At 44.3% G+C, this 27,498-nt stretch overlaps 1 protein-coding gene across 3 annotated transcripts in view; it reads left to right on the forward strand.

The window, feature by feature from the left end:
* The window catches only part of cfap43 (cilia and flagella associated protein 43), a 293,334-nt gene that overhangs the window by 147,626 nt on the left and 118,210 nt on the right, over positions 1-27,498 (forward strand). For all 3 annotated transcript variants that reach the window (XM_068053204.1, XM_068053205.1, XM_068053206.1), the window contains 3 exons: positions 5,302-5,468; positions 14,189-14,341; positions 16,839-16,969. In XM_068053204.1, coding sequence (XP_067909305.1) covers positions 5,302-5,468; positions 14,189-14,341; positions 16,839-16,969 — 451 coding nt within the window. The remainder of the gene's footprint in view (positions 1-5,301; positions 5,469-14,188; positions 14,342-16,838; positions 16,970-27,498) is intronic.

A 27,498-nucleotide genomic window follows, 5' to 3' on the forward strand; every position in this document is an offset into this window, starting at 1 on the left:
TCTTAAACCCTCTTAACTCCTCCTCTCGGGACTGCCTAGAGTTTAGCTCCCAGTTTACATGTGGTTGAGAACAAAAGCCGAATTTGCCTTACTGAACCAGGTCCGATTTTTAGGCACTGAGTGAATGAATTAACCCTTTCTTGCCAAGTCATTAAAGAATGAAGTCACAAGTTAACAGTTAATTTAGAAATAGAAACTGCTGGAAATACTCAGAATGACAGTCTGGCAGCATCTGTGGACAGAGAAACAGAGTTAACATTTCAGATTGATGACCTTTCGTCAGAACCAATTGTAACATTGTTATCCTCAGGATTATAAATAGCAGCATTTAAACTTAGACAGTGAGTATATAAATATTGAGTATGCAAGGTTCACTGACAATAAGAAACGGGGATGGGGGGGACCTGAAATTATCACAGCACTATCAGCTTTCTGATTATAAATTTATAGTTGTGATCAGTGTCTTGAGACTGGTGAGATTAATTTAAGATTAGACTCCTTAGATAGTTGACAGGTTAACAACATTAGAGTCAGTTTGTTGAATAGGTTAAAGTCTGAACATTGATGCTTTGTGATATTTCCACAACTTCGAGAATCTTTTGTTTGTGAGCTGGTGCAGTAGAGCTGGTTACTTGTCCTTCCTGTGGGGTGATCCTGCTGTGATGTTAGTCTGTACTGTAGAAGTGATAGTTATTCCCTCTCAGCACCTCTGTCTCTGCTGGCTGTGGTCAGACTAGCTGGCTGAAATCTCACCTCCCTTGATCTCAAGGTAACTTGTACATCGAAGTGACGCTTTTGTATCTCCTGGTTCAACTGCACATTTTTAACCTCTCTAATTTCTCTCTCTGATTTTCTCTTTCTCCTTATCACCCTGAAGTGAGAGCTGTTTTGCCCCAAGATACATTCTTTTTAACCTTTCACAAAGACTCCATTTACCAACTAGACTAAGAGTTCCTCTGCTGGAATATTTAATATTTACTCCATTTTAACCTTGAAACTAACTTGGCTTTTTTCTTTGTGTTCAAAACACCATCTTATATCTCCTCCTCAATTTGTTCATTAACCGGACTGAGTGACTCACATTCAAAGAGTTCACTCTGTTATTCATTATTGATCACCTCAAGCTGCCCCTGATGAAACTGATAACGGCGATATTGTCAATGAAAATAAGGAAATGGCGGAAATGTTGAATAATTACTTTGTCAGTATTTACAGTAGAGGGAGAGATCAGCATGACAGACATCCTAAGGAAACTAACATTGAATCAGGGACAGGAATTCACCAGAATTAACATCATCAAAATAACAGTAATGAAGAAAATAATGACACTAAAGTGTGACAAATCCCCAGGACCAGATGGTTTCTGTCCCAAGTTTTTATTTATTTTTATTTATTTTATTTAGAGATATAGCACTGAAACAGGCCGTTCGGCCCACCGAGTCTGTGCCGACCAACAACCGCCCATTTAAACTAACCCTACAGTAATCCCATATTCCCTACCACCTACCTGCACTAGGGGCAATTTATAATGGCCAATTTACCTATCACCTGCAAGTCTTTGGCTGTGGGAGGAAACCGGAGCACCCGGAGGAAACCCACGCTGGGAAGTTGGTGAGAACATTGCAGATTCCCTAACTATATTCTTCCAAGTTCAAGATTCGGGAACCATTCCTTTAGATTGGAAAATTGCACGACACTTGCTATTTAGGTAAGGCGAGAGATAGAAACCAGGGAATTATAGCTTAACATCTGTTGTTGGGAAATTGCTCATGTCTGTGATTAAAGGGATAGGCTGCCTGAACATCTTGAAATTTTCAGCTGATGAGAGAGAGCCAACATGGATTTGTAAAGGGTAGGCGTGCCTGACAAATCTGATTGCATTTTTTGAAGCGGTGATTAAAGTAGTGAACAGAGGAATGTCTATGGTTCTTCATAAAATATGGTTAGTTAAAGTTGAAGCTCATGGAATGGAAAGCAAATTATTGACCTGGTTTGGAAATGGATAAATGGCAGGAGACAGAGTCGAGATGGCAGGATGTGACAAGTGTCATCCTGCAATGATCTGTGTTGGGGCATCAACTATTCCCTGTATTTATTACCGATTTAGATGATGGGATAGAAAGCCACATATCCACACCGGCCAATGACACAAAGATAGGCAGCATTGTGAGACGTGTCGATGAAGACATAGAATAACAAAGAGATGTTGAGAGATTAAGTGAATGGGCAAAACTGTGGCAAATGGAGTTCAATGCAAGCAAGTGTGAGGTCATCTGCTTTGGACCTAAAAAGGATAGAACAGGATACTTTCTAAATGGTGAATAACTAGAAACAGTGGAGGTCCAAAGAGACTTGGAGGTCCTGGTGGATACAGCATTAAAATGTCATGAACTGGTTCAGAAAATAATCAAATATGCTAATGGAATGCTGGCATTAAAACTGGAGGACTAAAATACAAGGGGATAGAAGTGATCCTACAGATATACAAAGCCCTAATTAGGCCAAACCTGGACTATTGAGAGCAGTTCTGGACACCACACCTTAGGAAGGATATATTGGCCTTGGAGGGAGTGCAGTGAGGATTTAACAGAATGATACCTGGACTTCAAGGGCTAAATTACGAGGCGAGATTACACAAATTAGGGTTGTGTTCCCTGAAATTTAGAAGGTTAAGAGGTGATTTGATTGAAGTTTTCAAGATATTAAAGGGAACAGATAAGGTAGATAGAGAGAAACTATTTCCACTGGCTAGGGAGAGTAGGACTGTGATCATAGTCTAAAAATTAGAGCCAGACCTTTCAGGAAATGAGGAAACACTTCTTCAGGCTAATGGTGGTGGAACAAAAACAAGAAATGCTGGAACCACTCAGCAGGTCTGGCAGCATCTGCTGAGTGGTTCCAGCATTTCTTGTTTTTATTTCAGATTTCCAGCATCCGCAGTATTTTGCTTTTATAATGGTGGTGGAAGTTTGGAATGCTCTTCCACAAGTGGTAATTGATAATAGATCAATTGTTTTTAAGTCTTAAATTGAGAGATCTATGTTGGCCAAAGGTATTAAGGGATATGGGACAAAGGCACATATACGGAGTTAGATCGCAGATCAAGCATGACCTTGTTTAATGGCAGAACAGGCTCAAGGTGTTAACTGGCCACCTCCTCTTCCTATTTTTTAAAAAAGAGAAAGACCTGTATTTATGTAGCACCTTTCATGACCACTGGACATCCCAAACCACTTTACAGCCAATGAAGTATGTTTGAAGTGTAGTCACTTGTAATGTAGGAAACACAGCAGTTAATTTGCGCACAGCAAGATCCCACAAACGGCAATGTTATAAAGACCAATTAATCTGGTGGGGGTCTGGAACTCGCTGCCTGCAAGGGTAGTAGAGGCAGAAACCCTCAACTCATTTAAAAGGTGTCTGGATATGCAACTCAAGTGTCGTAACCTGCAGGGCTACGGACCAAATGCTGGAAGGTGGAAGGTAGAATCGGTGGCTCGTTTTTCAGCCAGCGCAGACACAGTGGGCCAAGTGGCCTCTTTCTGTGCTGTAAACTTTCTATGATTTTAATATGTTTTTATGATGTTGATTGAGGGATAAATATTGGCCAGGACATGGGAGAAAGCTCCCCTGCTCTTTAAAATACTGCCATGGGATCTTTTATATCTGCCTAAGAGTACAGACAAAGCCTCAGTTTAATGTCTCCTCTGAGAGACCACACCTATGACAGTGCAGCATTCCCTCAGTACTGCACTGGCGTGTCAGCCTAGATTTTTGTGCTCAAATCCTGGAGTGGGATTTGAACCCACAATCTTCTGACTCAAAGGCGAAAGTGCTACCAACTGCCATGGCTGACCAGCTCTAATGACCATGTTCCTATGATGACCACCGGTTCACACAGCTTCAGCATCCTGGGATGCCACTTTCATTTGCCTAACTTCTTCATTTTTTAAATAAAGAACCTGCGCGTTTTCAGATAAAAAATAAAGACTTATTGCTACTAATCCGCTGCCTCCGAACCTGTGGCGAGGGTGTCCCTGTTCTTGTGAGGAACGGCTTGTTCTGCATAAACATCCGTGGCTCTAACCAGCACTGGCTTTTCCTAGATTTCAGTCAGATTGTTGAATCTCTGTTTTGAGGACATATTTAAGGTTATTCTCGGGACATTGTCTCTACAAGCTGGTGGGACAGGTGCAGGGCATTTCTGTCATGAGACACAGGCTACTGAGGAAATGTCTGATTTTGGTTTTAAAGAGCTGTGCAGGGAATTTCCATGGGGTGGCAGGGGGTTTCCTCCCAACTGGCTCCTGTGGCTTCAGAGGAAGGTTGATGGAACCATCACCAAAACAGGGTTTCCGTGGCTGTTTGGGAGCTACCCCAGAGAGAATTGACACTGCACATTTTTATAGGGCCAATGTTCTGTGCCCAGGGAATGTAGCAGGTACCACGCCTTCTAGCCATGTGTATCTTGAAATTACAGGCACTGTCTTGGTTAATTAATGGGTAGGAGTGAGATTGAAAACTCCCTTGATGGCTAAGCAAGTTTGTCTAGAGAGTAATGGAGTCATTTGGAGCAGAAAGATCCCGGATTTGATCTTTCATTTGTGCTGTGTTGGTAATTTTTCGCCAGGGAAGTGGTGGGTTGTATATTGTCCTCAATGCTCCTGTGTTAAGGGTGGTAGAATTGGCCACAGTATCTGCTCCACCAGTAGCACTCAGTGGAATGTGCTTGGATGTTGGCTGGGGCTCATGTGACTTATAGCTAGTTTTGGCAAAGTAGCCAAGTAGAAGCAGAGGTTATGACATTGTTGCTCACGGTGTTAACTCAGTTTAGGAGAGGTGGGCGAAAACTGAGAGAGAAAGAAAAAACTAAAAATATATTTAGCTGCCTCGGCAATAACGCTGGAATTCCCTTCTTAAACCTCTCTACCTCTTTCTTCTCCTTTAAGATGCTCCTTAAAACCTACCTCTTTGACCGAGCTTTTGGTCACCTGTCTTAATATCGCCTTACAAGGCTCGGCATCAAATTTTGTTTGATGATGCTCTTGTGAAGTGCCTTGGAATATTTTACTATGTTAAAAGTGCTATATAAATGCAAGTAGTTATTGTTGTTCAGTAAATAAATGGCTATCCAGTGATTTGGCACATGCCCAGTGATTGGTGCATTCTCTACATGACTAGTGATTGGCCCAATATAAATTCAAGCTGTTCAGCTAGTACTTGATATGTGGCTGGTGTTAGACTATCCAATATTGCAGAGTTTGTGCTGAATGAGCTCTCTCATGTTCATTTATTTCCCAGCTTCTTCTACATCTGTCGATTACCGTGGAATGATGAGGAATGTTGCTATTAGGAAACAACATTGTCAGACAGAGCTGCCTCTGAACTCTGCAGTCCTGAACTCTGATCAATACATCTACGGGTACTCCAATCTGACACGGACCATCCATAAATACAAGATCATTCAGGTACCTGTAAAATGCATGCTCACTCTCCCGCTCTCGCCCTTTCCCATCCCCACATGCCCTCTTGCTCTCACACACGCACACACTTAGTCATACTTCTCTGATCATCTCACATTCTAACCAACTTTGTCCCTCTCCTTTTTTGAAACACTCTCGATCTCTGTCTCCTTCATCCTGTCTCATTTATCCTTTCAGTAAGCTTCTCTGTCATATTTCCTCTCGTGTCCCTTCTCGCCCACTCAGTCTGTCTCACTCATTCGCTCTCAATCTGTCTCGCTCACTGTCATTCACTGTCCTTGTCTCAATGTCTCCCACCCCCAGAGAAAAGAGGTCAGCACTGTTTCTGGCTGCCAAAGCCCAACTCCATGGGGAAACTGTCACTTCTTGTGATGTTCATGGTAAATCTCCTTTGCATTCTCTCAAGGACCCTCACATCCTTCCTAAAGTGTGTGACCAGAACTGGATGCAATACTGTAGCTGTGGCATAACCAGGGCTTCATAAAGGTTCAGCATAACTTCCCTGCTTTTGTACTCAATGCCTCCATTTATGAAGCCCAAGATCCCATATGCTTTGCACTCTCAATATGTCCATCCGCCTTCAAAGATTTATGCACATGAACCCCCAGGTCCCTCAGTCCTTACACACTTCTTAAAACTGCGCCATTAAGTCTATATTGCCTCTCCCTATCCCTCTGCCAAAATGCATCATCTCACATTTCTCTGTATTAAATTCCATCTGCCACTTGTCTGCCCATTCTGCTCACCTACCTATGTCCTGTTGCCGTTTATTGGTATCACCCTCACTGTCTGCCACACCTCCAAGTTTGGTATCATTGGCAAATTTTGGAATTTTACTCTATTCCAATATTCAAGTCATTTATGTATATTCAAGAAAAGTAGTGGTCCCCAAGCACTGATCCTTGGGGAACACCACTGTCTACTATCCTCCAGTCTGAAAAACAAATATTTACCGCAACGCGCTGTTTTCTGTCCTTAAGCCAATTTTTTATCCAAGCTGACATTGACCCTCCTATTCCATGAGCCTCAAATTTCTAACCAATCTTTTATGTGGCACTTTGTCAAACATTTCCTTAAAATCAATCCAGACAACATCCATTGCTTTCCCTTCATCAATCTTCTATGTTGCTTATCAAAAAATTCAGTTAGATTAGTCAAACATGATCTGCCTTTTCCAAATCTGTGCTGGCTCTTAATTAACTTAAATCTCTCCAAGTTCCTGTTGATTTTTTTCCTCTGATTACTGTTTCTAAAACCTTACCCACCACTGATATTAAACTAACTGGCCTGTAGTTACTAGGACTGTCCTTACACCCTTTCTTGAATAAAGTTGTCACAAGTGCCACACTCCAATCCTCTGGCACCTTCTCCGTATCTAGGGAAGATTGAAAGATTATGGCAAGCCCTTCCGTTATCTCCACTCTCACTTCCTTTGGCAACCTGGGTGCAAGCTATCTGGACCAGGTGACTTATCCACTCTAAGCATAACCAGCCTTTCCAATACATCCTCCCTATCAATTTTCACCCCATCCATTACCTCGTCTATCTCTGCTTCTACTGATATTTTGTCAGCATCCTCTTCCTTAGTAAACACTGATACAAAGTACTCATTAAGTATTCTAGCCTTGCCCTGCCCCTCTAAGCATATATTGTCCTCTTTATTCCTTTACTACCTGCTTCTTATTTACATGCTCATAGAAGATTTTTGGATTCCCTTTTATGTTGAGTGCCATACTATTCTCATATATTCTTTCTTTAACAGTTTATTTTCTTCTTCACTTCCCTCTCAACTTATTGTATTTGGCGTGGTTGTGGCTTGAAGAATTCACTTGACATGCCTCATACACCCTCTTTTTTTTGCTTCATCGTATTCTCTACCTCCCTCATCATCCAAGGTGCCCTGGCTTTGGTTCCCTTACCTTTTGTTCTTGTTGGAATGTACGCAGACTGTACCTTAAACCTCTCCTCCATAAAGATCATCCATTGTTTCGTTACAGTTTTCCTGTCAGTCTTTGGTTCCATTGTATCCTGACTAGATCCCCTCGCATCCCATTGAAGTTAGCCCTCTGCCAATTTAGAAGTTCTACTTTAGATTGTTCCTTGCTGTTCTTCATTGTACCATAAGGTTTAGATTAGCAATGATCACTCTTACCCAAGTACTCCCCGACAGACACTTGGTCCACTTGGCCCACCTCATTCCCCAGCTCCAGATCCAGATCCAGCAATGCCTCCTTCCTAGTTGCACTGAAAACATACTGGTCAAGGAAGCTGTCCCGAACACGTTGCAGAAATTACTCTCCCTCCCTCCCTCCCTCCTTTTACTTTACCCAAATATTGATTGGGATAGTATGAGAGTAATGAAAGTCCCCCAGTACCATCACACTATATTTTCTTGCACAACTTTCTGATTTCCCCGCAGAATTGCTTCTTTCACTCGCTCACTCACCCGCCCACCAGTCCCAACCATTTTTAAGCTTTGTTTCTTTTATTGCCACGATATCATAGTCCCACAAGGCTATTTGTGTTTGCAGCTCAACAACCTTATTCACCACAATTGTGCATTTACGTACATGCATTCTAAACCTGTGTTTGTATTCCTCATAGTCCTTTTTAGTCTGCTCCTATCTAGTATGGTAATATTTCCCCCACTAGTATTATCCAACACTCTCTCTCTCACTGTGTCTTTCTCACTGTGTGAGTGTGTGTGTCTGTGTCTATCTCTCTCTCTCTCTCTGTGACTCTATCTCTCTCTTTCTCTGTGTGAGTGTGTGTGTCTGTGTCTATCTCTCTCTATCTCTCTGTGTGAGTGTGTGTGTCTGTGTCTATCTCTCTCTATCTCTCTATCTCTCTATCTCTCTCTCTCTCTCTCTCTCTCTCTCTCTCTGTGTCTGTGTCTATCTCTCTATCTCTATCTATCTCTCTCTATCTCTCTCTCTGTCTGTGTGTGTTTGTGTGTCTGTGTCTATCTCTCTCTATCTCTCTCTCTCTCTGTGTGTCTGTGTCTATCTCTCTCTATCTATCTCTCTCTCTCTCTCTGTCTGTGTGTCTGTGTCTATCTCTCTCTATCTCTCTATCTCTCTCTCTCTCTGTGTCTGTGTCTATCTGTGTGTGTGTGTCTATCTCTCTCTCTCTCTCTCTCTGTGTTTGTGTCTATCTCTCTCTCTGTGCGTGTGTGTGTGTGTCTGTGTCTATCTCTCTCTCTCTCTCTCTCTCTGTGTATGTGTTTATCTCTAACTGTGTGTGTGTGTGTGTGTGTGTGTGTGTGTGTCTGTGTCTATCTCTCTCTCTCTCTCTCTGTCTGTGTGTGTGTGTCTCTCTCTGTTTGTCTGGGCTGGATTTTATGCACCATTAGAAGGCGAGGTTGGCTGGAGAATTGGCACAGAGTTGTGTGCCATGGAACCCGAAGCCATAATGTCGGTTGCGATTTTCTCAGAGGCGGCAAAGTTCCACTGCAACACAACAGGATTGTAATTTCAATCTGTTACATACTATTTTGAATGAATTTGTATCTAATTCACTGCGATCCGACCAGGATTTCGCAATCTTATGCATGACGTGTGGCACTCACATGCCTTCACATTCCCATCGTTGAAAAGCTGGCGCCATCGACGTGGGAGTCATCGTTGCCTGCAAAGGTTAGATAAGTTCTCCATTGGTTTCTTGTGGAATTATTTTCACATCGGACATTGCCGCTGCGTTCAATCTGCAGATGTGAGGGAAGGAGGAAACTTTTTTTATTCGTTCATGAGATGTGGGCGTTGCTGGCCAGGCCAGTATTTATTGCCCATCCCTAATACCCCTGGAGAGGGTGGTGGTGAGCTGCCTTCTTGAATCACTGCAGTCCTTGGGTGTAGGTACATTTACAGTGCTGTTAGGAAGGGAGTTCCAGGAGTTTGACCCAGCGACAGTGAAGGAACTGTGATATCGTTCCAAGTCAGGATGGTGTGTGACTTGGAGGGGAACTTGCAGGTGGTGGTGTTCCCATGCATTTGCTGCCCTTGTCCTTCTGGTTGGTAGAGGTCGCGGGTTTGGAAGGTGCTGTCTAAGGAGCTTTGTTGAGTTGCTGCAGTGCATCTTGTAGATGGTACACACTGCTGCCACCGTGCGTCGGTGGTGGAGGGAATGAATGTTGAAGGTGGTGGATGGGGTGCCAATCAAGTGGGCTGCTTTGACCTGGATGGTGTCGAGCTTCTTGAGTGTTGTTGGAGCTGCACCCATCCAGGCAAGTGGAGAGTATTCCATCACACTCCTGACTTGTGCCTTGTACATGGTGGACAGGCTTTGGGGAGTCAGGAGGTGAGTTACTCGCCGCAGGATTCCCAGCCTCTGACCTGCTCTTGTAGCCACGGTATTTATATGGCTACTCCAGTTCAGTTTCTGGTCAATGGTAACCCCCAGGATGTTGATAGTGGGGGATTCAGCGTTGGTAATGCCATTGAACATCATGGGAAATGGTTAGATTCTCTCTTGTTGGAGATGGTCATTGTCTAGTACTTGTGTAGCGCGAATGTTACTTGCTACTTATCAGCCCAAGCTTGGATATTGTCCAGGTCTTGCTGTATATGGACACTGGCTGCTTCAGTATCTGAGGAGTTGCGAATGGCGCTGGACATTGTGCAATCATCAGCGAACATTCCCACCTCTGACCTTATGATGGAGGGAAGATCATTGATGATGCAGCTGAAGATGGTTGGGCCTGGGATACTACCCTGAGGAACTCCTGCAGTGATGTCCTGGGACTGAGATGATTGACCTCCAAAAACCACAACCATCTTCCTTTGCGCTAGGTATGACTCCAACCAGCAGAGAGTTTTCCCCCTGATTCCCATTGACACCAGTTTTGCTCGGGCTCCTTGATGCCATTCTCGGTCAAATGCTGCCTTGATGTCAAGGGCAGTCACTCTCATCTCACCTCTGGACTTCAGCTCTTTTGTCCATGTTTGAACCAAGGCTTTAATGAGGTCAGGAGCTGAGTGGCCCTGGCAGAACCCAAACTGAGCGTCACTGAGCAGGTTATTGTTAAGCAAGTGCTGCTTGATAGCATTGTCGACGACACCTTCCATCACTTTACTGATGATTGAGAGTAGACTGATGGGGCGGTAATTGGCCGGTTTGGATTTGTCCTGCTTTTTGTGTACAGGACATATCTGAGCAATTTTCCATATTGCCGGGTAGATGCCAGTGTTGTAGCTGTACTGGAACAGCTTGGTTAGGGGCGCAGCTAGTTCTGGAGCACAATCGTCAGTACTATTGCTGGAATATTGTCAGGACCCATAGCCTTTGCAGTATCCAGTGCCTTCAATCGTTTCTTGACATCACGTGGAGTGAATCGGTTTGGCTGAAGTCTGACATCTGTGATGCTGGGGACCTCGAGGAGGCCGAGATGGATCATCAACTCGGCACTTCTGGCTGAAGATTGTTGCAAATGCTTCAGCCTTATCTTTCGCACTGATGTGCTGGGCTCCCCCATTGTTGAGGATGGGGATATTTGTGGAGCCACCTCCTCCAGTTAGTTGTTTAATTGCCCACCACCATTCACGACTGGATGTGGCAGGACTGCAGAGCTTAGATATGATGCATTGCTTGTGGGATCACTTAGCTCTGTCTATCACATGCTGCCTCTGCTGTTTGGCACGCAGATAGTCCTGTGTTGTAACTTCACCAGGTTGACAACTCATTTTGAGGTATGCCTGGTGCTGCTCCTGGCATGCTCTCCTGAACTCTTCATTGAACCAGGGATGGTCCACTGGTTTGAGAGTAATGGTAGAGTGGGGGATATGCCAGGCCATGAGTTTACAGATTGTGGTTGAATACAATTCTGCTGCTGCTGATGGCCCACAGCACCTCATGGATGCCCAATTTTGCATTGCTAGATCTGTTTGAAATCCATCCCATATAGCATGGTGGTAGTGCCACACAACACGATGGAAGGTATCCTCAATGTGAAGCCTCTGCAAGTGCTTACTTTTGGGGGGATAGGGGAAAATCCTGTAATCTAACCTCACAGTGTCACCAATGCTGCCTGTGCCATGCTAAATGGCCGATTACATCGCGGTGCGGCCACTAATGTCACACGCAGGACTGCCGCCATTTTGCACGGCAAGATAATAAAATACAGCTCTGTGTGTGTATCTGTGTGTCTCAGTGTTTGTGTCTCTCTGTGTCTGTGTGTGTGTGTGTCTCTCCCTCACTCTGTCTGTGTGTGTGTGTGTCTCTCACTCTGTGTGTTTGTCTCTCTCTCGCTCTGTCTGTGTGTGTGTGTCTCTCTCTCTCGCTCTGTCTGTGTGTGTGTCTCTCTCTCTCGCTCTGTCTGTGTGTGTGTGTGTCTCTCTCTCTCACTCTGTCTGTGTGTGTGTGTCTCTCTCTCTCTCACTCTGTCTGTGTGTGTCTCTCCCTCACTCTGGCTGTGTGTGTGTGTGTCTCTCTCTCTCACTCTGTCTGTGTGTTTGTGTCTCTCTCTCACTCTGTGTGTGTCTCTCTCTATCTCTCACTCTGTCTGTGTGTGTGTGTCTCTCTCTCACTCTGTCTGTGTGTGTGTCTCTCTCTCTCACTCTGTGTGTGTGTGTGTGTGTGTCCCTCTCTCTCTCACTCACTCTGTCTGTGTGTGTGTGTGTCTCTCTCTCTCTCACTCTGTCTATGTGTGCGTCTCTCTCTCACTGTGTGTGTGTCTCTCTCTCACTCTCACTCTGTCTGTGTGTGTGTGTCTCTCTCTCTCACTCTCACTCTGTCTGTGTGTGTGTGTCTCTCTCTCTCACTCTGTCTGTGTGTGTGTGTGTCTCTCTCTCTCTCACTCTGCATGTGTGTGTGTGTGTCTCTCTCTCACTCTATCTATGTGTGTGTGTGTCTCTCTCTCACTCTATCTATGTGTGTGTGTGTGTCTCTCTCTATCACTCTGTCTATGTGTGTGTGTCTCTCTCTCTATCTCTCTGTCTATGTGTGTGTGTGTCTCTCTCTCACTCTGTGTGTGTGTGTCTCTCTCTCACTCTGTGTGTGTGTGTCTCTCTCTCACTCTATCTATGTGTGTGTGTCTCTCTCTCTCACTCTGTCTATGTGTGTGTGTGTCTCTCTCTCACTCTGTCTATGTGTGTGTGTCTCTCTCTATCACTCTGTCTATGTGTGTGTGTCTCTCTCTCTCACTGTGTGTGTCTCTCTCTCACTGTGTGTGTCTCTCTCTCTCACTGTGTGTGTGTGTGTCTCTCTCTCTCTCTGTCTGTGTGTGTGTGTCTCTCTCTCTCACTCTGTCTATGTGTGTGTGTCTCTCTCTATCACTCTGTCTATGTGTGTGTGTGTGTGTCTCACTCTCTCTCACTGTCTGTGTGTGTGTGTGTGTGTCTCTCTCTCACTCTGTGTGTGTGTGTCTCTCACTCTATTTATGTGTGTGTGTGTCTCTCTCTCACTCTGTCTATGTGTGTGTGTCTCTCTCTCTCTCACTCTGTCTGTGTGTGTGTGTCTCTCTCACTCTGTCTATGTGTGTGTGTGTCTCTCTCTCACTGTGTGTGTGTCTCTCTCTCACTGTGTGTGTCTCTCTCTCTCACTGTGTGTGTGTGTGTGTCTCTCTCTCTGTCTGTGTGTGTGTGTCTCTCTCTCTCACTCTGTCTATGTGTGTGTGTCTCTCTCTATCACTCTGTCTATGTGTGTGTGTGTGTCTCACTCTCTCTCACTCTGTCTATGTGTGTGTGTCTCTCTCTCTCTCACTCTGTCTATGTGTGTGTGTCTCACTCTCTCTCACTCTGTCTATGTGTGTGTGTGTGTCTCACTCTCTCTCACTCTGTCTATGTGTGTGTGTCTCTCTCTCTCTCACTCTGTCTGTGTGTGTGTGTCTCTCTCTCTCTCACTCTGTCTGTGTGTGTGTGTCTCTCTCACTCTGTCTATGTGTGTGTGTGTGTCTCTCTCACTGTGTGTGTCTCTCTCTCTCACTGTGTGTGTGTGTGTCTCTCTCTCTCTCTGTCTGTGTGTGTGTTTCGTGTCTCTCTCTCTCTCACTCTGTCTGTGTGTGTGTCTCTCTCTCTCACCCTGTGTGTGTGTGTGTCTCTCTCACTCTGGCTGTGTGTGTATGTGTGTGTCTCTCTCTCTCTCTCTCTCTCTCACTCTGTCTGTGTGTGTGTCTCTCTCTCTCTCACTCTGTCTGTGTATGTCTCTCTCTCATTCTGTCTGTGTGTGTGTCTCTCTCATTCTGTCTGTGTGTGTGTGTCTCTCTCTCTCACTCTCAATCTGTCTGTATGTGTGTCTCTTCTCTCTCTCTCTCACTCTGTGTGTGTCTCTCACTCTCAATCTGTCTGTGTGTGTGTCTCTTCTCTCTCTCTCTCTCTCTCTCACTCTGTGTGTGTCTCTCTCTCTCTCACTCTGTGTGTGTGTCTCTCTCTCACACTCTGTGTGTGTGTCTCTCTCATTCTATGTGTGTGTGTGTGTCTCTCTCTCTCTCTCACTCTGGGTGTGTGTGTGTGTGTGTGTCTCACACTCTGTGTGTGTGTCTCTCTCTCTCACACTCTGTGTGTGTGTCTCTCTCTCTCACACTCTGTGTGTGTGTCTCTCTCTCTCTCACACTCTGTGTGTGTGTCTCTCTCTCTCATTCTGTCTGTGTGTGTGTGTGTGTCTCTCTCACTCTGTGTGTGTGTGTGTCTCTCTCACTCTGTCTGTGTGTGTGTCTCTCTCTTTCTTTCTTTCAATCAGTCTGTCTCACTCATTCTGTCTCTTTCTCCTGCCAGAGTAAATCTAGTGATACATTTGACCTGATCATTCAGACCAAGGTTGAGGGCCACCAGTTGGGACCTGGATTCCTCTGTCTCTCTGCAGATCAGCAGTATTTGGCATCTGTTGCCAAGGACGGATTCATTCAGTTAAGAGATGCCAACAGCATGGTAAGCACCAACCCGAGGGAAAGCCTTATAATTAAAAATACCTGCACCATCATTTAGATCCTGTTTACGTATGGAGGCAGTGCAGGAACATAATGCACCAGGAACATTGTCATAGTAATATCCTGTTTCGAAACCCCTCATTTTTGTTTAATTCTTTTAATCTACACCTCATCGGTCTGTTCCTTCTCCTTCCATCCCTCATTGGGTCAGCTGGAGTGATGGATGCAGTTGTTAGTCTATTGCATCTGTGTCAATACCACACTTTGCACATGAGAGAGGAGGTGTATTTAGCACAGCCCCAGTCACAACTCAGCAGACATTAATCAATTGGGAATAATTCAAATAAAAAGTTATACTTTTTGAGGTTTTCTTATCTTGGTTCTTGTAGAAAAATGGAGTAGCATGATCCTAGACAGTGAGTGTTAGCTGGTGGCACCTCCAATTCTTATCTTTGGATATAGGGGTGGTGCCAGAGGACTGAAGGATTGCAAATATTGCATCCCTGTTTTTATTTTTAAAAAAGGGAAGGTTAAACCAGGCATGTATACGCCAGTCAGCCTAACATCAGAGGTGGAGAAACTTTTAGAGACGATAATCAAGGCCAAAATAAATTGGCATTTGGAAAAACATGGACTTATAAATGAAAGCCAGCATAGATTTGTAAAAGCAAACCTAGTTTGGCGAAGTGATCGAGTTCTTTGATGAATTCATGGAGAGGGTTGATGAGGGTAGTGTAGTTGATATGTATATGGACTTTCAAAAAGCGTTAACAAAGTAGCACATGTTAGCAAAATTGAAAAACCCATGGGATTAAAGAGACAATGACAGGATAGATAAAAAATAGGTTAAGGGACAGAAAGCACAGGGTAGTGGTGAATGGTTGTTTTTCAAGTAGGGAAGGAAGTGGTGTCCCCTAGAAATCGGGATTACAAACGCTGCTGTTTTTGACATATACTAATGACCTGGACTTGGGTACACAGGACATCGTTTCAAAATGTGCAGATGGCATGAAATTGGGAAATGTAGTAAACAATGAGGAGGATAGTGACAGACTTCAAGAGAATATAGGCAGACTAGTGAAATGGACAGACGCATGGAAGATGAAATTAACACAATGTGTGAAGTGGTGTATTTTTGTGAGAAGAATGAGGAGAGTCAATGTAAACTAACTGATACAATTTTAAAGGGGATGCAAGAACAGAAAGAACTGGGTTGTATGTACACAGATCTTTGAAAGTGTCAAGATAAGTTGAGAAGCCTGTTAAAAACGCATATGGGATCCCGGGATTTATTAATAGAGGAATAGAGTACAAAAACAAGGAGAGTATGCTAAATCTTTATAAATACTAGTTCGTCCACAGCTGGAGTATTGAGCTCAATTCTGGGCGGCTTATATTAGAAAGGATATCACAGCCTTGGAGAGAGTGTAGAAGAGATTTACTAGAATGGTGCCAAGGATAATGGAGTTCAGTCATGTGGAGAGACTGGAGAAGCTGAGGTTATTCTCCGAGCAGAGAAGATTAAGTAGAGATTTAATAGAGGTATTCAAAATTATGAGGGGTTTTGATAGATAAATAAGGAGATACTGTTTCCAGTGGCAGAAGGGTCAGTAAGCAGAGGACACGGATTTAAGGTTATTGGCAAAATAATTGGAGGTGAAATGAGAAAATACATTTTTTCCCAGCGAGTTGTTGTGATCTGGAACACGCTGCCTTAAAGGGCAGTGGAAGCAGATTTAATAGTAACTTTCAAAAGGGAATTGGGTAAATACTTGGAGGGGAAAAAATTACAGGGCTGTGGGGGAGAGAGCAGGTGAGTGAGACTGATCAGATAGTTCTACCAAACAGCAGTGTGTACCATCTACAGCAACTCACCAAGGCTCCTTAGACAGCACCTTCCAAACCCGTGACCTCTAGCACCTAGAAGGACAAGAGCAGCAGATACATGGGAACACCACCACCTGCAAGTTCCCCTCCAAGTCACACACCATCCTGACTTGGAACTATATCGCCGTTCCTTCACTGTCGCTGGGTCAAAATCCTGGAACTTCCTTCCTAACAGCACTGTGGGTGTACCTGCACCACACGGACTGCACCTTCTCAAGGGCAATTAGGGATGGGTAATAAATACTGGCCTTGTCAGTGATGCCCACATCCCCAGAATGAATAAAAAAAGTCAGCACAGGCCTGATGGACTGAATGGCCTCCTCCTCTGCTGTATCATTCTATAATTCTATGACACACAGACCCTGAGCTGGACAATGATTGTTAGCAGGTGACATGCATGGTCCTGAACATATAAGGAGCTTAGTTTAGGACTCAACTCGAGTTGCTGGATGTTCTGTTGCACACACTCACTGCCCTCAGCAGCTGATCCTGAAGTTTCACATTGGTTGATATTTGAGTTTAAATGAATTACTGCCTCCTTTGGAGTTTGTCTAGGGACAGCTGGAGCTAAACTGTTTACAGATAAATGCTTGACTGTTTCCAATCTACAGGAGCTGTACTTTGAAACTCAGTGTCACTCATACCGGTCAGGAGGAGTGAAATCAATCGTATTCTCGTTGGACTGTCGAACAATTCTTACCACTGGCGTCCATGATGGTACCCTAGTGTGTAATACAGCAAGGTAGGAACTTCACATCAAAACAGGAGGAGGCCATTCAGCCCCTCCAGCCTGTTCTACCATTCAGTTAGTTCATGGCTGTAAGGAGCTGTGCTAGTGTTATACGATCATATTTACTGCAATTAATTTTTAATTCATGGATGCATTTAAGAGGAAGCTAGATAAGTACATGAGGGAGAAAGGAATAGAGCAGTGTGGTGATAGGTTGAGAGAATGCTCATGTCAAGCATAAACACTGGCATAGACCAAATTCAGTAAGATCATGGCTGACCTTTACCTCAACTCCACCTTCCTGCACTCTCCTCGGATCACCTAATTCCATTAGTACCCAAAAATCTTTCAACCTCTGTCTTGAATATGCTCAAATGACGGAGTATCCACTGCTCTCTGGGGAAGAGAATTCCAAAGATTCACAACCCTCTGAGTGAGGACATTTCTCATCTCAGTCCTAAATGGCCAACCCCTTATTTTGAGACTATGATCCCCTAGTTCTAGACTCCACAGCCAGGGGAAACATCCTCTCGGCATCTATCCTGTCAAGCCTGTTGAGAATTTGATATTTTTCAATTAGATCACCTCTTATTCTTTGAAATTCTTGGGAATATAGGCTACGTCTACTCAATCTCTCCTTGTAGGACAATTCCCTCATCCCAGTAATCAATCTAGTGACTTCATTCACTCCCTTAAAGGCAAGTATAACCTTCTTTAGGTAAGGAGACCAAAACTGTCCGCAGTACTCTAGGTGGGGTCTTACCTGGGCCCTGTACAATTGTAGGAAGACTTCCTTACTCTTGTATTGCAATCCCCTTGCAATAAAGGCAAACATACCATTTGCCTTCCAAATTGCTTGCTGTACCGGCATGTTAACTTTCTGTGATTTGTGTACAAGGTCCCTCTAAACACCAACATCTCCCAGTCTCTTGCCACATGGCAGACTGGTTAAAAAAATAAAATCCCATGGGATCCAGGGAAATACAACAAGCTGGATACAAAATTAGCTCAGTGGCAGGAAACAAAGGATAATTGTTGATGGGTGTTTTAGCGATTGGAGGGCTGTTTCCAGTGGCGTTCCGCAGGGCTCAGTACGGGGTCCCCTGCTTTTTGTGATTATATATTAAAAATTTGGACGTAAATGTAGGGGTCATGATCAAGAAGTTTGCAGATAACACAAAGATTAGCCGTATGATAGATAGCGAGGAGGATAGCTGTAGACTGCAGGACTGAGGGGAGATCTGATTAAAATGTACAAAATTTTGAGGACCCTGGATAAAATGGAGGTGAAAGGTCTATTCACCTTAGCAGAGAGGTCAGTGACGAGGAGGCATAGATTTAAAGTGATTGGTAGAAAAATTAGAGGGGAGATGAGTAAAAACTTTTTCACCAGAGGGTAGTTGAGGTAGAAACCCTCAACTCATTCAAAAGGAGTCTGGATATGCACCTCAAGTATCGTAATCTGCAGGGCTACGGACCAAATGCTGGAAGGTGGGATTAGAATAGGTGGATCGTTTTTCAGCCGGCACAGACACAATGGGCCAACTGGCCTCTTTCTGTGCCTTAAACTTTCTGTGATTCTGTGATTTAAAAAGATATTGTGCTTTTCTATTTTTCCTTCCAAAGTAGATAGCTTCACACTTCCCCACATTATACTCCATCTGTCGTGTTCTTGCCCACTCCCTTAACCTCTTAATCACTTTGCATCCTCCTCACATCTTACTTTCCAACCTATCTTTGTATTGTCAGCAAACGTGACTGGATTCTATAGTCCTTAATGACCTTGCCGAACAACAATGTACCATTCTCAGTTTTGAAATTTTCTATTGAACCCCAGTGTCAATAGCTTTTTGGAGGGATTGAGTTCCAAATTACACTACCCTTTGTGTGAAGAAGTGCTTCCTGACATCACCCAACCATGGTTGGCTCTGCTGCATAGGGGAGGAATAAAAAGTGTGGGAATGCAATAGTTATAGGGGATTGAATTGTAAGAGGAATAGATAGGCGTTTCTGTGGCCGCAAAAGAGACTCCAGGATAGTATGTTGCCTCCCTGGTGCTAGGGTCAAGGACGTCTCAGAGCGGTTACAGGACATTCTGAAGGGGGAGGGTGAACAGCCAGTGGTCGTGGTACACATTGGTACAAATGACGTAGGTAAAAAAAAAAGGATGAGGTCCTAAAAGCAGAATATAGGGAGTTAGGAAGTAAGTTGAAAAGTAGGACCTCAAAGGTAGTGATTTCAGGATTATTAACAGTGCCACGTGCTAATCAGAGTAGAAATAGCAGGATATATCGGATGAATACGTGGCTGAAGAGATGGTGTGAGGGGGAGGGTTTTAGATTCCTGGGGCATTGGGACCGGTCTGGGGGAGGTGGGACCAGTACAAACTGGATGGGTTACACCTGGGCAGGACCAGGACTGATGTCCTAGGGGGAGTATTTGCTACAGTGGTTGGAGAGGGTTTAAACTAAAATGGCAGGGGGATGGGAACCTTTGCAAGGAGTCAGAGGAGGGGGGATCAAAGACAAGAACAAAAGACAGTAAGGGGAATAAGAAAAGTGATAGGCAGAGAAATCAAGGGCCTGAATCAAACAGGGCCACAGTGAAAAATAGTGGGAAGGGGACTAGTAATGTTAAAAAGACGAGGCTTAAGTCTTTGTATCTTAACACGCGGAGCATTCACAATAAAGTGGATGAATTAATCGCGTAAATGGATGTAAACGGGTCTGATATAGTCGGGATTACGGAGACATGGCTGCAAGATGACCGGGATGGGAAATGAACATCCAGGGGTATTCAGTATTTAGGAAGGACAAAAAAAAAAGAAAAAGGCGGTGGAGTTGCATTGCGAGTTAAAGAGGAAATTAACGCAATAGTGAGGAAGGATATTAGCTCTGACGATGTGGAATCTGTATCGGTAGAGCTGAGAAACACTAAGGAGCAAAAAACGTTAGTGGGAGTTGTAGATAGACCCCCAAACTGTAGTGGTGATGTTGGGAATGGCATTAAACAGGAAATGAGAGACGCATGCGATAAAGGAACATCTGTAATTATGGGTGACGTTAATCTGCATATAGATTGGGCAAATCAAATTAGTCACAATATCGTAGAGGAAGAATTCATGGAGTGCATACAGAATGGTTTTCTGGATCAATACGTTGAGGAACCAACTGGAGGACAGGCCATCCTAGACTGGATATTGTGTAATGAGAGAGGAATAATTGACAATCTAGTGGTGCGAGACCCCCTTGGGGATGAGCGACCATAATATGCTGGAATTTTTCATCAAGATGGAAAGTGACGTAGTTGATTCTGAGACAAGGGTCCTGAATCTTAGTAAAGGAAACTGTGAAGGTATGAGGCGCGAGTTGGCTATGATGGATTGGGAAACGTTACTTAAAGGGATGCTGGTGGATAGGCAATGGCAACCGTTCAAAGAGCGCATGGATGAACTGCAACAATTGTTTATTCCTGTCTGGCGCAAAAGTAAAACGGAAAAGGTAGCCAAATCATAGCTTACATGGGAAATTAGAGATAGCATTAGATCCAAGGAAAAGGCATATAAATTTGCCACAAGAAAACAACAGACCTGAGGATTGGGAGCAGTTTAGAATTCGGCAAAGGAGGACCAAGGGATTGATTAAGAAGGTGAAAATAGAGTACGAGAGTAAGCTTACGGGGAACATAAAAACTGACTGTAAAAGTTTCCATCGGTATGTGAAGATAAAAAGATTGGTGAAGACATATGTAGGTCCCTTACAGTCACAAACAGGGGAATTTATTATGGGGAACAAAGAAATGGCTGACCAACTAAATGCTTTGGTTCTGTCTTCACAAAGGAGGACACAAATATCATACCAGAAATGTTGGGGAACACAGGGCTTAGTGAGAGGGAGGAACTGAAGGAAATCAGTATTAGTAGAGAAATGGTGTTGGGGAAATTGATGGGATTGAAGGCCGATAAATCCCCAGGGCCTGATGGTATGCATCCCAAAGTACTTAAGGAAGTGGCCCTAGAAATAGTGGATGCATTGGTGGTCATCTTCCAAGATTCTATAGACTCTGGAACAGTTCCTACACGTTGGAGGGTAGTTACTATAGCCCCACTATTTAAAAAGGGAGGTAGAGAGAAAGCAGGGAATTATAGACCAGTCAGCCTGACGTCGGTAGTGGGGAAAATTCTAGAGTCCATTATGAAAGATTTTATAGCAGAGCACTTAGAGAACAGTGGTAGAATCGGGCAAAGTCAGCATGGATTTACAAAAGGGAAATCATGCTTGACAAATCTACTAGAATTCTTCGAGGATGTAACTAGTAGAGTTGATGAGGGGGAGCCAGTGGATGTGGTTTATTTGGACTTTCAGAAGGCTGTCGACAAAGTCCCACATAAGAGATTAGCGTGTAAAATTAAAGTACATGGGATTGGGGGTAGTGTATTGCGATGGATAGAAAATTGGTTGGCAGACAGGAAACAAAGAGTAGGGAAAAATGGGTCTTTTTCCGAATGGCAGGCAGTGACTAGTGGGGTACCGCAGGGAATTGTGCTAGGACCCCAGCTATTCACAAAATACATTAATGATTTAGATGAGGGAACTAAATGTAATATCTCCAAATTTGCAGAAGACACAAAACTGGGTGGGAGGTTGAGTTGCGAGGAGGATGCAGAGAGGCTTCAGGGTAATTTGGACAAGTGAGTGAGTGGGCAAATGCATGGCAGATGCAGTATAATGTGGATAAATGTGAGTTACTTTGGTAGCAAAAACAGGAAGGCAGATTATTATCTGAACGGCTATAAACTGAGAGAGAGGAATATGCAACGAGACCTGGGTGTTCTCATGCACCAGTCGCTGAAGGTAAGCATGCACGTCCAACAAGTGCTAAAAAAGGCAAATGGTATGTTGGCCTTCATAGCGAGAGGATTCGAGTACAGGAGCAGGGATGTCTTGCTGCAATTATGCAGGGTCTTGGTGAGGCCACACCTGGAATATTGTGTGCAGTTTTGGTCTCCTTATCTGAGGAAGGATGTTCTTACTATAGAGGGAGTGCAGCGAAGGTTTACCAGACTGATTCCTGGGACGGTGGGACTGACGTATGAGGAAAGATTGAGTCGGTTAGGATTATATTCGCTGGAGTTCAGAAGAGTGAGGGGGGATCTCATAGAAACCTATAAAATTCGAACAAGACTTGACAGGGTAGATGCAGGAAGGATGTTCCCGATGGTGGGGGAGTCCAGAACCAGGGGTCATAGTCTAAGGATACGGGGTAAACCTTTCAGGACTGAGATAAGGAGAAATTTCTTCACCCAGAGAGTGGTGAGCCTGTGGAATTCACTACCACAGAAAGCAGTTGAGGCCAAAACATTGTATGTTTTCAAAAAGGTGTTAGATATAGCTCATGGGGTGAAAGGGATCAAAGGATATGGGGCGAAAGCGGGAACAGGTTACTGAGTTGGATGATCAGCCATGATCATAATGAATGGTGGAGCATGCTTGAAGGGACGAATGGCCTACTCCTGCTCCTATTTTCTATGTTTCTGTGTTTCATCCCTGAATGGCCTAGATCTAATTTTAAGGTTTTCTCCCCCACTTATCCTGGATTCTCCCCACCAGAGAAAATAGTTTCTCCCTATCTACCCTATCAATTCCTTTAATCATCTTGATCACCCCTAGCCTATGCAACCTGCAAGATAAGCCTTTTAGCCCCGGTATCACTCTGGTGAATCTGTGCTGTACTCATTCCAAGACTAATAGATCCTTCCTGAAATGTAGTTCCCAGAGCTGAGGGCAGTGATCAGAATGCCTAGTCAACACAAGAAAGAGGAGCAGAGTTAGACCATATGGCCCATCGTGCCTGCTCTGCCATTCAGTATGATCATGGCTGATCTTGGGCTTTAATTCCACTTTCATGTCCGCTCCCCATATCCCTGGATTCCCTGTGAGACCAAAAATCTATCTATCCCAGTCTTAAAATGTATTCAATGATGGAACATCCACAACCCTCTGGGGTCGAGAATTCCAAAGATTCACAACCCTTGGAGTGAAGTAATTACTCCTTATCTCAGTCCTGAATGATTGGCCCCTTATCCTGAGACTGTGTCACCGTGTTCTAGATTCCCTGACCAGTGGGAACAATCTCTCAGCTTCTACCCTATCCAGCTCTTTCAGAATTTTTTTTTTATTATTCATTCACGGGATGTGGGCGTTGCTGGCCAGGCCAGCATTTATTGCCCATCCCTAATTGCCCTTGAGAAGGTGGTGGTGAGCTGCCTTCTTGAACCGCTGCAGTCCATGTGGGGTAGGTACACCCACAGTGCTGTTAGGAAGGGAGTTCCAGGATTTTGACCCAGTGACAGTGAAGGAACGGCGATATAGTTCCAAGTCAGGATGGTGTGTGACTTGGAGGGGAACTTGCAGGTGGTGGTGCTGCCCTTGTCCTTCTAGTTGGTAGAGGTCGTGGGTTTGGAAGGTGCTGTCGAAGGAGCCTTGGTGCATTGCTGCAGTGCATCTTGTAGATGGTACACACTGCTGCCACTGTGCGTCGGTGGTGGAGGAAGTGAATGTTTGTAGATGGGGTGCCAATCAAGCGGGCTGCTTTGTCCTGGATGGTGTCGAGCTTCTTGAGTGTTGTTGGAGCTGCACCCATCCAGGCAAGTGGAGAGTATTCCATCACACTCCTGACTTGTGCCTTGTAGATTGTGGACAGGCTTTGGGGAGTCAGGAGGTGAGTTACTCGCCTCAGGATTCCCAGCCTCTGACCTGCTCTTGTAGCCACGGTATTTATATAGCTACTCCAGTTCAGTTTTCGGTCAATGGTAGCCCCTAGGATGTTGATTGTGTTGTATGTCTCAATTAGATTGCCTCTCATTCTTCTAAACTCCAGAGGATATCGGCCCAATTTACTCAGCCTCTCATCATAGGACAACCCCCTCATCCCAGGGACCAATTTAGTAAATCTTGGCTGCACTGCCTCCAGTGCAAGTATATCCTTTCTTAAATGTGGAGACCAAGGTTCCCCGTGGTAGGCTGATGGAGAAAATGAAGTCGCATGGGGTCCAGGGTGTACTAACTAGATGGATAAAGAACTGGTTGGGCAACAGGAGACAGAGAGTAGCAGTGGAAGGGAGTTTCTCAAAATGGAGACGTGTGACCAGTGGTGTTCCACAGGGATCCGTGCTGGGACCACTGTTGTTTGTGATATACATGAATGATTTGGAGGAAAGTATAGGTGGTCTGATTAGCAAGTTTGCAGACGACACTAAGATTGGTGGAGTAGCAGATAGTAAAGGGGACTGTCAGAGAATACAGCAGAATATAGATAGATTGGAGAGTTGGGCAGAGAAATGGCAGATGGAGTTCAATCAGGGCAAATGCGAGGTGATGCATTTTGGAAGATCCAATTCAAGAGTGGACTATACAGTAAATGGAAAAGTCCTGGGGAAAATTGATGTCCAGAGAGATTTGGGTGTTCAGGTCCATTGTTCCCTGAAGGTGGCAACGCAGGTCAATAGAGTGGTCAAGAAGGCATACGGCATGCTTTCCTTCATCGGACGGGGTATTGAGTACAAGGGTTGGCAGGTCATGTTACAGTTGTATAAGACTTTGGTTCGGCCACATTTGGAATACTGCGTGCAGTTCTGGTCGCCACATTACCAAAAGGATGTAGATGCTTTGGAGAGGGTGCAGAGGAGGTTCACCAGGATGTTGCCTGGTATGGAGGGCGCTAGCTATGAAGAGAGGTTGAGTAGATTAGGATTATTTTCATTAGAAAGACGGAGGTTGAGGGGGGACCTGATTGAGGTGTACAAAATCATGAGAGGTATAGACAGGGTGGATAGCAAGAAGCTTTTTCCCAGAGTGGGGGATTCAATTACTAGGGGTCACGAGTTCAAAGTGAGAGGGGAAAAATTTAGGGGGGATATGCGTGGAAAGTTCTTTACGCAGAGGGTGGTGGGTGCCTGGAACACGGTGCCAGCGGAGGTGGTAGACGCCGGCACGATAGCGTCTTTTAAGATGTATCTAGACAGATACATGAATGGGCAGGAAGCAAAGAGATACAGACTCTTAGAAAATAGGCGACATGTTTAGATAGAGGATCTGGATCGGCGCAGGCTTGGAGGGCCGAAGGGCCTGTTCCTGTGCTGTAATTTTCTTTGTTCTTTGTATTATACTCCATTTGCATCTTGTTGCCCACTCGAACTTGAAAATGCCCCATTTATGCCTAGTCTGCTTCCTGTCTGTTAACCAATCCTCTATCCATGCTAATATATTACCCCCAACACCATGAGCCCTTATCTTGCCTATTAAATTTTTATGTGGCACCTTATCGAATGCCTTTTGAAATCCAGATATATTTCATCTGTTGGTTCCCCTTTATCTACACTACTAGTTACATCCTCAAAAAACTCCAATAAAGTTTTCAAACAGGATCTCGCTTTAGTAAAACCATGCTGGCTTGTTCTAATCATATGCTTTTCCAAGTCTTTATTAATAGTTTCCAGTATCTTCCCAATGACTGATGTTAGGCTAACTGGCCTGTAGTTCCCTGTTTTCTCTCTACTTCTTTTCTTGAAAAGTGGCGTCACATTTGCCAACTTCCAATCTGACTGGACCATTCCAGAATCTAAGGAATTCTGGAAAATCATAGCCAGCGCATCCACTATCTCTGCAGCTACCTCTTTAGAAGCTTTGGATGTAGGTCATGTGGTCCTGGGGACTTGTCAGATTTTAGTTCCTTAAGTTTCTCTCATACTTTTTCTTGGCTGATATCAATATCCTTAATTTTTTTTTAGAATTAGAACATTACAACGCAGTACAGGCCCTTCGGCCCTCGATGTTGTGCCGACCTGTGAAACCATCTGACCTACACTATTCCATTTTCATCCATATGTCTATCCAATGACCACTTAAATGCCCTTAAAGTTGGCGAGTCTACTACTGCTGCAGGCACGGCGTTCCACGCCCCTACTACTCTCTGAGTAAAGAAACTACCTCTAACATCTGTCCTATATCTATCACCCCTCAACTTAAAGCTATGTCCCCTCGTGTTTGCCATCACCATCCGAGGAAAAAGACTCTCACTATCCACCCTATCTAACCCTCTGATTATCTTATATGTCTCTATTAAGTCACCTCTCCTCCTCCTTCTCTCTAACGAAAACAACCTCAAGTCCCTCAGCCTTTCCTCGTAAGACCTTCCCTCCATACCAGGCAACATCCTAGTAAATCTCCTCTGCACCCACTCCAAAGCTTCCACATCCTTCCTATAATGCGGTGACTAGAACTGCATGCAATACTCCAGGTGCGGTCTCACCAGAGTTTTGTACAGCTGCAGCATGACCTCGTGGCTCCGAAACTCGATCCCCCTACTAATAAAAGCTAACACACCATATGCCTTCTTAACAGCCCTATTAACCTGGGTAGCAACTTTCAGGGATTTCTGTACCTGGACACCAAGATCTCTCTGTTCATCTACACTCCAAGAATCTTCCCATTAGCCCAGTACTCTGCATTCCTGTTACTCCTTCCAAAGTGAATCACCTCACACTTTTCCGCATTAAACTCCATTTGCCATCTCTCAGCCCAGCTCTGCAGCCTATCTATATCCCTCTGTACCCTGCAACATCCTTTGGCACTATCCACAACTCCACCGACCTTAGTGTCATCCGCAAATTTACTAACCCACCCTTCTACACCCTCTTCCAGGTCATTTATAAAAATGACAAACAGCAGTGGCCCCAAAACAGATCCTTGCGGTACACCACTAGTAACTAAACTCCAGGATGAACATTTGCCATCAACCACCACCCTCTGTCTTCTTTCAGCTAGCCAATTTCTGATCCAAAGCTCTAAATCACCTTCAACCCCATACTTCCGTATTTTCTGCAATAGCCTACCGTGGGGAACCTTATCAAACGCCTTACTGAAATCCATATACACCACATCCACTGCTTTACCCTCATCCACCTGTTTGGTCACCTTCTCGAAAAACTCAATCAGGTTTGTGAGGCACGACCTACCCTTCACAAAACCGTGCTCTCGTTTTCCTCACTCTTTTTAGCCCCTCGGTTATTGCCTATTTCTGGTATGGAACTTGTGTCTTCTACTGTGAAGAGAGACGCAAAATATGTGTTCAATGCCTCTGCCATTTCCTCATTCCCCATGACCAAAGTCTACTTTAGCTACTCTCTTCCTTTTTATGTACTTATAAAAGCTCTTACAATCTGTTTTTATTTTGCTGGCTAGTTTACTCTCATTCTATTTTTTCCCTTTTTATCAACTTTTTGGTGGCCCTTTGCTGGTTTTGAAAACCCTTCCAATCCTCAGACTTGCTACTATTTTTTGCAACATTGTGAACCTCTAGTTTTAGTCTAATACTCTCCTTAACTTCCTGAGTGAGTCACGGATAGGTCTTTCTTGACGAGTTTTTCCTTTTGAATGGAATATACTTTTGTTGAACCCTTTGAATTGTTTCTTTAAATGTTTCCTACTGTTCATTTACCGCCATACCTTCCAGTCTATTTACCTAATTAACCTTAGCCAGTT

The sequence above is a fragment of the Heterodontus francisci genome, chromosome 20 (genome assembly GCF_036365525.1).
Source record: "Heterodontus francisci isolate sHetFra1 chromosome 20, sHetFra1.hap1, whole genome shotgun sequence".
Classification (NCBI taxonomy): Eukaryota; Metazoa; Chordata; class Chondrichthyes; order Heterodontiformes; family Heterodontidae; genus Heterodontus; species Heterodontus francisci.